Source organism: Hemicordylus capensis, chromosome 13 (assembly GCF_027244095.1).
Source record: "Hemicordylus capensis ecotype Gifberg chromosome 13, rHemCap1.1.pri, whole genome shotgun sequence".
Lineage (NCBI taxonomy): Eukaryota > Metazoa > Chordata > Lepidosauria > Squamata > Cordylidae > Hemicordylus > Hemicordylus capensis.
The window spans coordinates 22,524,964-22,539,400 of NC_069669.1; the positions used below are offsets into that span (position 1 = coordinate 22,524,964).

Genomic DNA, 14,437 nt, shown 5'->3' on the forward strand with positions numbered 1-14,437 from the left:
ACTTGCAGCTGCCTGCAGTTTAGTCTAGGCTCCCTCTCACCTGGCTAACCCAAGTCGCTCTGTAATGCAATATAAGCAGCAACAGCGTTCAAGTCACAGGATTAAGCATTCTCGCGTGCTGTCTGCTGAGTTGTATTAGTCTATATTAAGCTTCTAGGCTGCCTTTCCCCCTGCACCCTTCTGCTCTGCACGGCAGCCACGAGGGTGGGTGTCCATGCTGGTGGCTCTTGCTTCAACAGCAAGTTGGAAGCCGCCTTGAGAAGCCTTGACTTGAAAGGAGATGTACAGACAAACCCAACAAATGGAGAAAAGCCACGCAAAGGAGGAAACTCCGTTTCCAAAGAGAAAAACTTCACCTTGCAGCGCCGCCGGCTTCCTTAGCAGGGAAAGAGAGGTTCCTCCATGATCGGGGAGAAGCCCGCTTCGGCGCTCTGCTCATTCGGCCTGGGCCTCGCGCTCCGAGAGCGGGGCCAGGGCGAAGAGCTCCAGTAGGGACACCGGGAAGGAGACTTCCGGAAGCAAAAGCAGACCCCGGCAGCCGATCTGCCGATGGCATCGATAGAGGGCGGGGCCACAGCGCGCGGCGGGCTCTTTCAAAAAGGCACCAGGAAGAAAAACCGGAAAGGAGGAAGTGGGCTCCCTCGGTGGGCGGGACGAGAACGCTAGGCGCCGCTGCTGCTGCACCTGGCCGTAGCCATGGCGACGAAGCGGCTGGCCAGGTAAGGCCTACCAGAAGTAGGAGATGCCTACAAGGGAGAATGGCTAGCAGATGCGTGGGTGCTAAGCAATGAATAGGCATGCAAGTACAGATCGGCTGGCTATTCTATAGCAGGGCTCACAACTGCAGCTTTCCTGCAACTGTTGGACTACAACTCCCATCAGGTGCTGTGCTGGGGCTGACCAGGGCCGCTTGCTTCCCCCACCACCCCACCTGCTAAACCTAAAGCAAATCACCGCTTTGGAAGGTGCCTCTTTGCTCAGCCAGCCCCTCTTTTGTCTATCAAGGGTTGGAGGGCATGCATGTGCATTATGCAGTTATGGCACCTGGAAGGATCTGCTCTCTGCAGGTACTTTGCGACTCTCCATTTGTGGCCTGTTTGCAGTCAGAATTCTGCACTACACCTCCCAGGTTGCTTGGCCAGTGGCCACACTTCTCGAGTATGTCCCCATTTTGGAGGTGAAATGTTGGGCGGGGTGTTATTATGCATAAATACATACCCACCTATATTAAGCAAGAAGTGGACATGCAAATAAATGACTGGATGTTAAGCATCAAATATATGCAAATAAGTGGAAGAGGACAGAAAAAACATGTTGCTGAACATAATGGCAAAAGCCTCTTTCCTTCCCTCTACAGGTATTTTTTTTTTTTAAATATTATTAACTTTCCACCCTTCGTCCAAGGTGCTCAGGGTGGCTTCTTCTCTTTCTCCCATCCCCATCCAGTCTTCACAACAATCTTATGGTTAGGCAAGAAGAGATCAGCCCAAGATCTCCCAGTGAGCAGGGATATGAACCTGGCTCTTCCCCCGGCCTGGTCCTAATCCAATAAAGAGAGATGATAGCTCTATTCAGACATTGTTGTACCATTATGCAGATGTACACAGGTACATGTTTTCAGGGTCACTTCAGTTTGCAATAACGCTTTGAAAAGCAATTAAATGGTGAGATACAAATTTACTCTGTGTGTGTGTGTTATAGGCAGCTTGGCATTATCCGAAGGAGTTCCAAAACATCACTTAGTGGCCAAAGTCATAGTAGACCCAAACTGAGTGAGTATTCTGTCTATTTCACAAGACAAACATTACCATCTTGCAGTTGTCAATAAAGGCATAACCCAGTTCCTTTTGTGTTTCAGGGCAGCTGTTTGATTACTTAATCATTATTGACTTTGAGTCTACATGTTGGAATGATGGCAGAAAACATTATAGTCAAGAAATCAGTAAGTGGGAACTTGAGTTTCTGTCCTTTACACCAGGCCTTGACTATTCTTCTTTGAATCGAAGAGTCAGCTCAGAGTTTTAGGATCCAAACAATGGACACTCAACAAAATTGCCAGACTTGGTGATGGACATTCTGGAGAGGGAGAAAGATAAATGGGCTTTCTCCTTATCCTCTTTGCAAGTAATGCATTTAGATCAGGAACCGGGCTCCCTGGGACAAAGGAAGATTTTATTAAATAACTCTGCCTCTAAATATCTTAGTCTAGGCCAGGGATGGGGAACCTTGGCCCTCCAGCTGTTTTTGGACTACAGCTCCCATAATCCCCAGCCACAGAGGCCAATAGCTAGGGATTATGGGAATAGTAGGCCAACATCTGCAGGAGGGCCAATGTCCCCCCCCCCTGGTCTAGGCACTACCATTGAATTTCTAGGTTCCATGGCTCCCTGGCACCTGGGATTTGTCAAGTCCCACTTTGCACATGGACTAGTTGAAATAATAGATGTTTCCAGCATACTAGTAATTTCTCATCCTGGGGCCTCATACACTCACCAAAGCAGAGGGGAATGGAATCTGAGGGGGTGGCTTCAAAACAAGCAAGCCATGATCATCCAGTCTCTCAACAGAGCCTGAAGACGGCCCTTAGAAGGGAGGAACCCCTGCAATCAGACCAATACAGGGAGCTTTACACCCTCCATTGTTAATGGGCCATACTCTGCCCCTTCTTGCATATGCTCCTAATGAGAACATAAGAAAAGATCTTCCAAATCAGGCCAAAGCCTATCTAGTCCAGTATCTTGTTTCCCACAGCAGCCAACTCAATGTCACTGGGAAGCCCACAAGCAGGAAATGAAGGCCATGCATTAGTTGGTTCTTTCTGTAGGACGCATTAAAAAGTTATTGAAATGTTTAGTTGAGGTTTATATTTCCACTAAACGCAGGGATTAGAAATGTGATTGAAATGTTTCAAATATTGTAAAATATTGATATAGAAGGCTTAAGGTTTACAATGGCAGAACTTTTAAAAGAAACCCTAGCTTAACGTTCAGCCTTCTTTGTAGTTGAATTTCCAGCAGTTCTGCTAAACACCTCAAACGGAGAGACTGAATCTGAATTCCATGTGTATGTCCAGCCTCAGGAGCATCCAGTACTCTCTGAATTCTGCACCCAGCTAACTGGCATAAAACAGGTACCGTTTTCATGTTTTGTGTTAAACAATTTGTGTACAAGGACTGACTTTGAATCTTCAAAGACATGGGGCTGCTTCTCTTGACCAAAATCAGGTTAGGAGAGGCATCCAGGCAGTTTTCAAGCTTCATGTGCACTCCTGAGAAATGGCCACATGTAAGTCAAAATTAGGAACATAGGAAGCAGCCTTAGACTGAGTCAGACCCTATCTCCTGAGGGGTATATCTTACAATGCTCACATATGTAGTCTCCAATCCAAATGCAAACCAGGGTAGACCCTGCTTAGCAAAGGGAGCAGTTCATGCCTGCTACCACAAGACCAGCTCTCCTATTATTTACATCAACATTTGTTACTAAATCTAGTAGTGCATTTTATTAAAACTGCAATAAAACAAAAGCTAAACAAGATGTAAAACGAGCCTCTGAATTCTCACATCAGTATTTAAAAGTACCTTGTTTCTCTTTCATTCAGCATCAAGTTGACGAAGGAGTCCCTCTGCATATATGCCTATCTCAGTTTTCTAAATGGATTCAAAGACTACAAAAGGAGAAGAACATTGTTTGCAGTTCAGCTCACTCCAGCTGCGCTGCCTCTGAAGGAAGACTATGTGCTTTTGTGACATGGTCAGACTGGGACCTGGGGGTTTGTCTGCAGTATGAATGTAAAAGGAAACAGCTGCGGAAACCAGACATTTTAAACTCCTGGATTGATCTCAGGGCAACTTACAAGCTCTTTTACTCTCGAAAGCCAAAAGGGTTAAATGGTGCTTTGCAAGACTTGGGGATCGTATTTGCAGGACGGGAGCATTCTGGGCTAGATGATTCTCGGAATACTGCTCGTCTTGCCTGGAGGATGATCTGTGATGGGTGTCTGATGAAGATTACAAAATCTTTGGATAAGGCACTTCCGGCATGGAATTCTGTTGCCAGGTTTTTGAGTATGAAGCCTTCTGATGGCAGCCCATTAGGAAGCAATGATAGGGCAAAAACATCACATCTGGAGGACGCCAAGCATGGTGAGGCTGCCCCTGGGATTAAAAATGACAGTGGAAAAAAACAGAAGTTAACATCTGTGCATTTGCATGGAAATACTCATGTTGCATCAAGAAACCCTAAAAAGGCTGATGGGTCTGGCAGAGTCGAAAGCTGCTTGACCCCACCCACCGGATGCCTCCGTGCCCCTCTTGGCTATCCTCGGCCTTCCGGTTGTACCTCTTTGGGCCTCTGGAATGGACTAAGCCACGGATCTCTGAGTTCTAATTCCCCTGTGCTTAACAACGGACTGGTTCTGGTCTCTACGACTCTTCCTTCCACCACTATTTCTGAGACAGATATAAGCACCTCTTCTGATTGTTTATCAATGCTGACTGACTGGGAGGACGTAGCATTAATACCAGAATCGCAAGATGATCAAAGTTCAGGATTTCTGCAGTCTAAGGATGACCCAAATCACAAAGGTTCATTGACCTTTGGAGAGAGTGAGGATATGAAAGAATCTAATGGGATGGAGTTTGGATCTGAAAATGTTGGGAGAAAGCCTCTGAACATGAACCTCTCCAAGTCTGCTTTGTACAAAACCCCCAATACTACTAGTACTACTAACAAAGTGATAACCCCAAGTACATTTACAAGTATTCCTGTGTTTAAGCTTCCCACTGCAAAGAAAAATGTGTCTTTCACTGAAGTGTTAAATGGAAAGAATTCCACAACTTTGTCTCAAGCTCCTAAGAGGAAGCCTTCCAGTCCCAAATCTCTTCCGCCTGGGAAAAAGCCACCCTTCTTAATATACAATGATAAAGTTGTGCCTCTCAACCCGCTACTTTTCAGAAGTTCAGATTCATACTGTATACCTGCTGGCATCTTAAACCGTTCTGTCAACTTAAAACAATCTACAGAAATGCGAAAAGTGACCCCTCCTCTGTGCAAGTGTGGTCGAAGAACCAGAAGGCTAAATGTTTCCAACGGAGGCCCAAATCACGGCAAAGCATTCTACAGCTGTTCAGTTAAAAAGCAAGAAGGGAACAGAAGGGGCTGTGGTTATTTCAAGTGGGAGTCTTCGCTTCTGAAGGAGAAAGTCCCTCTGCCTCCTGCCCCGAGTGCTGTATGGCCAGCCCCTCCCGGCACAAGTCTCGGTCCATCTGGACCTTTTCAAAGGAAGCCGTTGGCTCTCCGGCCTTCTATGCGGAGCTAGCACATCCTCCTGACTGCTCATCATGTTGCGAGTTACGACATCATTAAACTTTGTTTCTGCAGCATAGGAGGACCCTGCAGAGCTGGAAGCAAACAGATTGTATGGCGCTCCTAACAGAAAGTGGCTGAAGAGAATAATTACCCTTCTATGCCCTGAAAGGGTTTGACTTTCTATGCTCTCTAAGCTAATCTGAATAATGTCTCATATGTTTGTGTGGTTCTTTTTAAATACATGTTTGATCCTTTTTTATGCCGGTACACACTATGTTGATACCACTGGAGAACTGCTAATACATGCAGCCACCTTGTAAAAATCAGTAGTATGAATCCTCCTGACCTTGTGCTGTTTTAAGAAATCATGTATAAGCTATCATGGTGTTAACTTCTAAAATCTTGATTCCTTAAAAATGAATTTAAAAGCATGACACTTTTAAAATTTAAATTATAGCAGCCAACATTTTCAGTAAAACTCCAGAGTCAAACTGCCCACTTTTCCACAGATGGAATATCCTATTCCCATTGACTTGTTTGTTTGTGTTCATCAACAGAGCAGCTGAGGTTGTCACTTGGAGATTACACCAACCTATTTGTAAACTGCCCTCTAACTAAGGGCACATCTAGACTAAAGACTTAAACTGTAAACTTAAACTGGTTTGAAAACTCTTTAACTGTCAAGGCTTGGCCCCAAGAATTTTGGGGATTTTTGTTTTCTAAGAGAGTTGACAATTTTAAATCTTTTCTGAGAGAGAAATTGCACTCCCCAGTTGCTTTGGTTGGGAGCCATGACAATTAAACTAGTTTGAAACTGGTTTAAATGCTTAGTATAGACATGCCCTAAAAAGGGAACTTCCAAGAGTTCTTCAACAGATGTAAGAAACGTGGCAAACATCTGAAAAAAAACAGCCATTGCCTTTGAATTTGCATAGAAGCAGAAGTTAATGGGCCTTCTCCTAAAAGGCACCAGAAAGGTGGCATCAGTCTGACTTGGAAACAGTGGCTGAGGTTATGGAATGCCATGTTGGTCATGCATTTAGTGTCTGATGAATAACTAAGGGAGTGGTGTGGTCTCCTAAATGAAGTGTTTTAGGCAGAGACTTCATAGTGAATAATTGAACAATCTGCATAAATTAAGTCTCATGAATTAAATAAAAATGACTGTTTTGTCTTTTTCACTAGCAATGCAATTGTTATTAACAACAATATTAATAAAGGCTGAAAGGCAGCTGTGTTCAACTGTTATTTTTACATTTTATATCCCGCTCTTCCTCCAAGGAGCCCAGAGTGGTGTACTACATACTTAGGTTTCTCCTCACAACAACCCTGTGAAGTAGGTTAGGCTGAGAGAGAAGTGACTGGCCCAGAGTCACCCAGGAAGTATCATGGCTGAAAGGGGATTTGAACTCAGGTCTCCCCAGTCCTAGTCCAGCACTCTAACCACTTCACCATGCTGGCTTCAAGAGGTTCAACTGAACTGTTGTAACTATAACTCTAGAAGTACAGCTGGGTGAGGAGAGATACAGTAAGCATACTGCTACTACCTATATACCACTTTTCAACCAAAAAAGGTTATTGAAATAGTTTACAGAGATGAAGATGGTTCCCTGTCTCAAAAGGGCTCAGAAAGAAAACACAAAGACACCAGCAACAGCCACCGGAGGGATGCTGTGCTGGGGCTGGAGAGGGCCAGTTGCTCTCCTGCTGCTAAACATCAAGAGAATTGCCATTTGAAAGGTGCCTCTTGGCCCAGATAACAGGGCCATAGATGCAAGCCTCCAACCGACTTGTTCCAGAAATTGAATATTAAGGGCATGATTCAGCCACCATTTAGCACTTTCAGTTCCTGTTGGCCTTAGTGGCAGCTTTAAGCATGTACTAAGTTCTCCCACTGGGTCAAGAGGATTTAAGAGAGTTTCACTTGGGCTGAGTACCAGGTCATGAAAAGCTCCCCCTCGTGTTTCTGTGGCTTTGGCATTAGTCATTTGGTCCAGCCTGTGGTTAGGCAAAGTCTTGGTGGTTGTCCTCTACCAGTATACTAGCTTCAGCTTTTCCCAGTCAACATCTGGGCACCCTGGAGATATTAAAAAGAGGTTGGGTTTTTTTGTCAAAACAGGGCTGCAGCTAGATTTCATTTGATGGTGGAGCATGGCTCAGGTAGCCAAAGAGACTTACTCCCAGTAACTATCAGGAATATTCAACACCACAGCAGGAAGCTGCATGGGGTGGCGGAAAGCAGGCAAGGACCTGCTCTCCTCTTCCTTAAAGCTCTTGCTCCCCACTCCCAAACGGTGCTCACCCCAGGGTTTGGGCACAGCCCTACCTACCACTGAGCGATGGTTTGATATTAAAAGCTGCCATCTACTAAGTTGCACCATGGACCCATTTTGCTTAGTTTTGGCTACCCTGACTGGTGGCAGCTTCTCCAAGGTTTCAGGCAAGAGGCCTCCCAGTCCTACCTGGAGATGCTGCCAGGGACGGAGCCTGGGACCTTCTGCATGCAGCCAAGCAGATGCTCTGCCCCGGAGCTACAGCCCCATCCCCACACAGGGTAGGCAGGTGCTAGGTTGCATATCCTGTTTGTTCTCTTATCCTGTAGTTCGTAGCAGATTCATGGCACTGTTAACTGGGGAGCTCTGGAAGCCAATCCGCTTGGCGCTTTCTCCAGGATACACAACGTTCTTTTTCTGTTTGCAGCTCAACATTAGCCTGGCAATACATCTTTAGGCCTTCATCTGAAGTGGTTGAAATGTTCCGCCACCCTGGCACTCACGAAAGAACTATGAACCCTGCAATGCTTGATTATTTCCAGCTCCCTTGGAGGGAGTGGATGGTGTGTGAGCTGTGCAGTGTCGGGCTGCAAGCACAGATGCCAGCTCAAGAAGACGGCACAACACAAGGAAGCAATACAAACCTGCTGTTCTTAAAGCAAGCTCCTTGGAAGTAAACCGGCAGATCGTTTTAAGCTTCCTCCCATTCCTTCTTGCGCAATTCATTGCGTCGGATTTTCCCACTGACGGTCTTTGGTAAATGGGGCACAAACTCCACCTGTTGGGCAGGAACACAAATTACAGTGAGAGAAAAAACAGGAGGAAGAAATTTTTTTAAAAAAACAATACTTTTGAGTTAATGGATGCAAAAAATCAACCCAATGGTCCAGGAAGGGGAAAAAAATCAAAGCAACCGACCAAAAAGAGTGTGAGAGCTTAAGCTGCTGAAAACATTTTCTTGAAACTTTTGATATCTGAATCTTTTTTTTTTTTTTTAAGCCTAATGTTCACAGCATGTTGTTTTATTTTAATGGGATTGGGCAGGGAACTGCTATGAAAAAGGGGTTGTAGGATAGTAATAATAAATGGCTTACAGATACATCCAAAACCAAGTGTGATTGTCCACAAGCCTGGCCTGCCCATTTGGGCCATTACCCTCTCGGGGGACAAATGCTCATAGAACAAATGGCTGCCTTCTTGCCATGGAATAATCTTTGGAGGACATTCCTGCCAATTGTCATTTCTGTTCCTCTGACAACCAGTGTTCCCTCTAACAGGGATTCCCTGATGTTGATGACTACGACTCCCAGAATCCCCCAGCTGCAATGGCTTTTGCTTGGGGATTCTGGGAGTTGTAGTCAACAACAAGCCACCTAATGGCACAGTGAAGAAGTAACTTGCCTAGAGAGTAAGAGGCTGCTGGTTCGAATCACCACTGGTATGTTCCCCAGACTATGGGAAACACCATATTGGGCAGCAGTGATATAGGAAGAGGCTGAAAGGCATCATCTCATACTGCGTGGGAGAAGGCAATGGTCAACCCCTCTTGTATTCTACCAAAGACAACCACAGGGCTCTGTGGTCACCAGGAGTCGACACCGACTCGAAGGCACAACTTTGCTTAGTCAACGACACCTGGGAATCCCTGTCAGGGGAACACTGCTGACAACACTAATAAAATGTTATAGTACATTTTGTGTTTTTAACATTTTGAGAAGACCATTGTCAATTTGGCCACGGCAGGGCCAATGGTCAGGACAGAAGAAGCATGGCAAAGCATTGAAAGTGGAAAGCCTTGCAGTGCTATCACTTCTTTTCCATTTCTAGGGTGTAGACCTTGTCAAAAATCATAATGAGCATTTGTTCCCCAGACAGTACCGCCCACTCCAGCTGGCACACATACCCTGAGAAAGCCCACAAGGATCTCTCCAAACTGGGTGAATGGGCAGTTCAGTGTAAGTTTAAGATGATGCACTTTGGGGCAAACTCACATCCATACACTAATGGGGTCTAAGCTGTTGGTGACTGACTAGAAGAGGAATATTGTGACCATGGTGGGCAACTCGTTGAAAACATCTACTCAGCACCCCTGTTCCCTCTAAGGTGTGCGCGTGCTCACAAGTTTTCTGATGTCCGCTCAGTTAATTTTAGATCCCGCTCAGGTTGATTTAGGAAGGCCCCACTCTGAATGCATGTGTGAACACACAGTTCCTTGATACTGCCGCCCAGAACAAAACTCATTCTGCACAGAGATGAAAACAATTAGAGGGACCATTGCTCAGCACAGCAGTTGTGAAAGAGGAAAATTTCATGCTAGGAGATCATTAGCAAGAGGACTGAAAAATAACCCTGATAATATTATAAGGCCCTTATAGACATCTATGATGCAGCCACATGTAGAATCCTGTGTACAGTTCTGGTCACCATATCTCAAAAGGATATTATAGAACCAGAAAAGGTGCAGAAGAGGGCAACCAAGATGATCAGGGGTTTTGAGCACTTTCCTTAAGAAGTAAGGCTACAGAATTTGGGGCCTTCAAGTTTAAAAAAAAGCCGACTGAGAGAAAAGTTCTTTTCCCTCCCACACAACCTCAGAACCAGGGGTCATCCCATGAAAATGATTGCCAGAAAATTTAGGACCAACAAAAAGGAGCATTTTTGTCACATGCTGCATCACTAATCTATTGATGTGGGAATTCTCCGACACAGGATGTGGAGATGGTCACCAGTCTGGATGGCTTTAAAAAGGGCTTAAACCAGGCCTGCTCAACTTTGCCTCCTCCCAGCTGTTTTAGTACTACAACTCCCATAATCCCCAGGCACAGTGGCCAATAGCCAGGATTAATTAATTAATTAGTTAGTTAGTTAGTTAATTAGCATTTCTAGCCCACCCTATACCCAAAGGTCTCAGAGTGGATTACAATTATGGGAGTTGTAGGCCAACATCTGCAGGAGGCCTGAAGTTGTGCAGCCCTGGCATCGAGCAGCCCTCATGGAGGGCAGGTCTATCACTAGCTACAAGTCTGGACGGCTCAGAGGAAAGATGCCTCTGAAGAGCAGCTGCAGGGGAGCAACAGCAGGAGAGGGGGCCTGCCTTCATCTCCAGGAGGCTTTACACACGGGGGCGTCTACCCCGGACCTCCTCCGGGAGAGAGTGTGTGCGTTCACACACACCAGCCAAAAGCAGCCCGAAGCCCCTTCAAGACCCTTGGACTCAGGCCACATACACACACACCAGTCGGGCTTTGCCTGGCGAATTCTAGTTCATCTCGAGGTCTTTCCGGGTTTCTAAAATGCTGGTTTTCAGCGACGTTTTCTGAAATTGCTGCCGGAGCAAACAGGGAGAGACACTGCTGGCGCAGCCTCACGAGCCGCCCTGGTCAGAGGGATGCTGCTGCTGCTCTCTTGAGAATAAGGGCGGCAGCAGAGGGGGCAGCTCTGGAGAAATCTCCCGCCCCGCCTGGCCTGGCGAAGGGGCAGCAGCTGCGCCATCTGTGTGGGGGGTGCCACTTCCTGGGGGGCAGCAGCAGGGAAAGGCCCTTGCCTGCTTCTTCATGCCCTTCCTGGGGGCTTCCTGTTGTTGGGGCATCTGGCTGGGCTTTGTGGGAAGCGAGTGGGGTGCTGGACCGGGCAGGAGGACTCGCCTCCTTGCCCTCCAAGGAGGCTGATGACGGGAAGGTGGCTGGAGGAGCCTCCCCTCGAGACACCCGCCGCCTCCTGGCGACATGATTTCCAGCGGACAAGGGCTGATGGCCCGCCCGCGAGAGACCTCCCTCCTCCTCCTCCTCCTTGCCAGCCACCAGCCAGGACGATCCCGTCTACCGGGGGAGACATTTCTCTGTCAAGGGCGGCAGCACCCTGGGCGGGGGCTGCTGCAACCGGCCCCACCGGCCTCCCGGGATGGGGGCAGACAGAGGGTGCCAGGCAAGAACGGGAGCGAGCACAGAGTGAAAGGAAAGCACGGCGGGGCAGCAGGAAAGGCGGCACCAAATGAATAAAACAAAAAAACCACACGCTCTCCCTCCCACTCGGCAGGCGCCCGCCGCCCACGCCTTGCTGCCTTCCTCCCGGGCTCGGCTCTGCCGGAGGCAGGGGGGGTTGGGGTTCAGGGCGGGCCACTGGGCATGCGCAGGGGTGCCAAGCCACCCAAGCCCCCCGCACGGGTGGATTCTGGCCGGGCTCTCCACGCTCCTCCCCCCGCGCGCCCCTGGCAGCCGAGCCCACTCCTCTGATTGGCTGGCGGGGTGCCAGGAGGCGGCACCAAAGATTGGCGGGCTACTTGACGGGAGACGAATGTTTGGACGAAGCCAGTAATGAAGGAATTGGCATTTGAACAGTCCGGCATGGAGGTCGTAGGTCAAGAGCTACCTTCAGCATTCAGAAATGCAGAGGTAGCTCTTGAGTAATCTCCAGGGCTTTTGAAGCCCATTAACTCGCATCCCCTCCAGAATGGAGGGGGTGCATTCACAGATCAGCCAGATTTACCCAAATGTCCCTGCGAGTTATTGGGGAGCAGTTCATACACAATTCAGGTTTTTCACTGCGCATTAGAGTATAGTAGCCCAATTTCTATCCAGGGTTTTAAAAAACCCTATTATTTGCGGTGATTTTTTGGGGACAACTTCGAGTTTGTAGTAAAGCCACCCCGTAAACTTGTAGTAAAGCCTGCTGTGTGCAAAAGTCCCTGGTTTTGAGCTTCCCAGAGGCAACTGCTGGGCCACTATGCGGAACATGATGCTGGAGGAGATAAGCCTATCCAGCAAGGCTCGGCTTCTGACTTACCTTTCTCGGATACTTGTAGGGGGCAGTGACCTTCTTGACATGGTCCTGGAGCTCCTCAACCAGTGCTTCTGGGTCATGGGAAACATAATCAGATGCCAAAACGACAAAGGCTTTCACAACCTTAAAAATAATATTTTTTCATGTCTTATTGCAGCTCAGTGTCTTACAGGAAAAGCATACTAGATATATTATAGCACACGATGAGGTCTTTCACACAACTTCCCTCCTCCGTGCTGTGTGCCCACACGAGCAGTGGTGTGGCAACCACAGGAGCTGGGAATGGGAGGACTGCCCCCACTCCCGCGTCCCAAGGTGCTCCAGGGCACGAGCATGGTGGCTGCTCTCATTATTATTATTATTACATTTATATCCCGCTCTTCCACCAAGGAGCCCAGAGTGGAGTACTACATACTTGAGTTTCTCTTTCACAACAACCCTGTGAAGTAGGTTAGGCTGAGAGAGAAGTGACTGGCCCAGAGTCACCCAGCAGGTCTCATGGCTGAATGGGGACTTGAACTCGGGTCTCCCCGGTCCTAGTCCAGCACTCTAACCACTACACCATGCTGGTTATGGGCCACTGTTGTGGGCTCGTGGCTGGAAATAGCGGCAGGCTGGCAGGAAGCAGTTTAACCTGGTGGAAACCGCCCAGACGATCGCTGGCTGAGGTTAAGCGGACTGCAGGTCAAGTGAATCATTCCTGATCAAGCTCTAGGTTCTCACGACATGTGCTAAGGGAGCACGCGTGGGTGACTTGGGGATCCCAGATCCCCACTTCAACTCACATCATCCTGGTCATGAGAACCGGCCCGAAGAGCTCTGGATAGCAAAGGGTGGCTAATTTTTCAGACATTCAAAACATCTAGCCAACTCTCTGGTTGCAGGTCCCTTGTTTAAACACATGCAGTTCCGTAATATATTTGTCTACTCTACCTCGCCTCGGAGGGGATCGGGGCTGCTGACAACAGCCGATTCGACTACGGCGGGATGTTCTATCAATGCACTTTCCACTTCAAAGGGCCCAATGCGGTACCTGTTTGAAACAAAGGAAAGGCTCTGAGTTATCTTGTTGGCTGAAAAGCCTTTTAGGAGTATAATGTAGTGGCCATAAACATGAATGACATTACCCGGCGGAATTGATGACATCATCGCCTCTTCCTACAAACCAGAAGTAGCCATCTTCATCCTTGATCCCTCTGTCCCCAGTGAGATAGAAACTGCCACGCAAGGTTGAAGCTGTTTTCTCTGGGTCACCCTAACAAGTATATAGAGAGTGCATTCACGGGTCATGGGTGCCAGGATTTGCAAGTGCAACTGGGTAGGTCTTTTATGCAGCAATCAATCTGTTCTCATTTGGCAGCAACCTTTGCCAAGTCATTCACAGGGCGACACTAGGAGGTCTGGCTCCTGGGAACCTCTGGGTCCTAGAGAGTGCACACTCCCGGGGGCACATCATACAAACCCACCACCCAGCAGTTCCCAGTGGTCCTGGAGCCAGCTGGGGTGGCCAGTAGCATCTGAACGGACAAATGCTCATGGTTGTTTTGGACAAGGTCTATGCCCTCTTTCCTCGCCCCTTCCTTTGTCCCTACCCCCAAATAAAAATTATAAAATTGCAGTCATTTTTGCACACCGATACAATCTTAGAGTTCTTTTGGGGTGGTTTTTTTTTTTAACACTTTTGAAATACCATTGCACATTTGGCCACTGCAGGTCCAATGGTCAGGACAATTAAGGCACAAGAGCACACTGGCAGCTGAAATTCTTGCAATGCTCTCACCACCTTTCCATCTCTAGCGGTGCAGACCTTGTTGAAATCACAATGAACATTCATCCCCCTGCCCCCCGCCCCATGGTACCAACCAGCGCAGCTGCCTCAGGACTGAGAATCGTAAGAGGTTTCGTGTCTCTCCAGCTTAACTGGCCATGGAGACTCTGAGCTGCTTTATCATGTCACATTGCGCAACAGTGGTAAAAGGCTGCCACATAATCTTATTTTTCGTGAACTTGTGTTGAAGCTGGAACATTAAGACGTAACTAAAATAGCCCCCATGTTTTGAAAGGCAAATCCGCTT

At 47.7% G+C, this 14,437-nt stretch overlaps 3 protein-coding genes across 7 annotated transcripts in view; 1 reads left to right on the forward strand and 2 right to left on the reverse strand.

The window, feature by feature from the left end:
• REXO5 (RNA exonuclease 5) overlaps window positions 1-522 on the reverse strand; it is a 39,739-nt gene extending 39,217 nt beyond the window's left edge. Inside the window, exon 1 of one of the 2 annotated variants that reach the window (XM_053276378.1) lies at window positions 357-522. The gene's annotated coding sequence lies outside the window, so the exon portion shown is untranslated. Of the gene's footprint in view, window positions 1-40; window positions 261-356 lie in introns of those variants that run through there. The other variant, XM_053276379.1, reaches the window with a different exon arrangement.
• ERI2 (ERI1 exoribonuclease family member 2) lies at window positions 87-6,541 on the forward strand. The gene is made up of 5 exons (XM_053276380.1): window positions 87-719; window positions 1,702-1,772; window positions 1,859-1,942; window positions 3,003-3,130; window positions 3,602-6,541. Exons 1-5 carry the CDS (start codon window positions 697-699, stop codon window positions 5,318-5,320), a joined length of 2,025 nt encoding a protein of 674 aa, XP_053132355.1. The 5' UTR covers window positions 87-696; the 3' UTR covers window positions 5,321-6,541.
• LOC128336537 (acyl-coenzyme A synthetase ACSM3, mitochondrial-like) overlaps window positions 4,021-14,437 on the reverse strand; it is a 39,900-nt gene continuing 29,483 nt past the window's right edge. For 2 of the 4 annotated variants that reach the window (XM_053276382.1, XM_053276384.1), the window contains exons 14-18: window positions 13,490-13,617; window positions 13,296-13,395; window positions 12,366-12,485; window positions 8,228-8,361; window positions 4,021-4,157 (exon numbers count right to left, since the gene is read on the reverse strand). In XM_053276382.1, the coding sequence (XP_053132357.1) occupies window positions 8,275-8,361; window positions 12,366-12,485; window positions 13,296-13,395; window positions 13,490-13,617 (435 nt within the window). In that variant the 3' untranslated portion in view covers window positions 4,021-4,157; window positions 8,228-8,274. Of the gene's footprint in view, window positions 4,158-4,917; window positions 5,125-8,227; window positions 8,362-12,365; window positions 12,486-13,295; window positions 13,396-13,489; window positions 13,618-14,437 lie in introns of those variants that run through there. The other 2 variants (XM_053276383.1, XM_053276381.1) reach the window with 2 other exon arrangements.

What these genes read in the sequence shown, in the direction of transcription:
- ERI2 (XM_053276380.1), top strand. Translation starts at nt 697, where the DNA reads ATGGCGACGAAGCGGCTGGCCAG. An exon ending in GCGACGAAGCGGCTGGCCAG is followed by an intron (nt 720 to 1,701) that starts GTAAGGCCTACC and finishes TGTGTGTTATAG; the next exon opens with GCAGCTTGGCATTATCCGAA. An exon ending in AGCTAACTGGCATAAAACAG is followed by an intron (nt 3,131 to 3,601) that starts GTACCGTTTTCA and finishes TCTTTCATTCAG; the next exon opens with CATCAAGTTGACGAAGGAGT.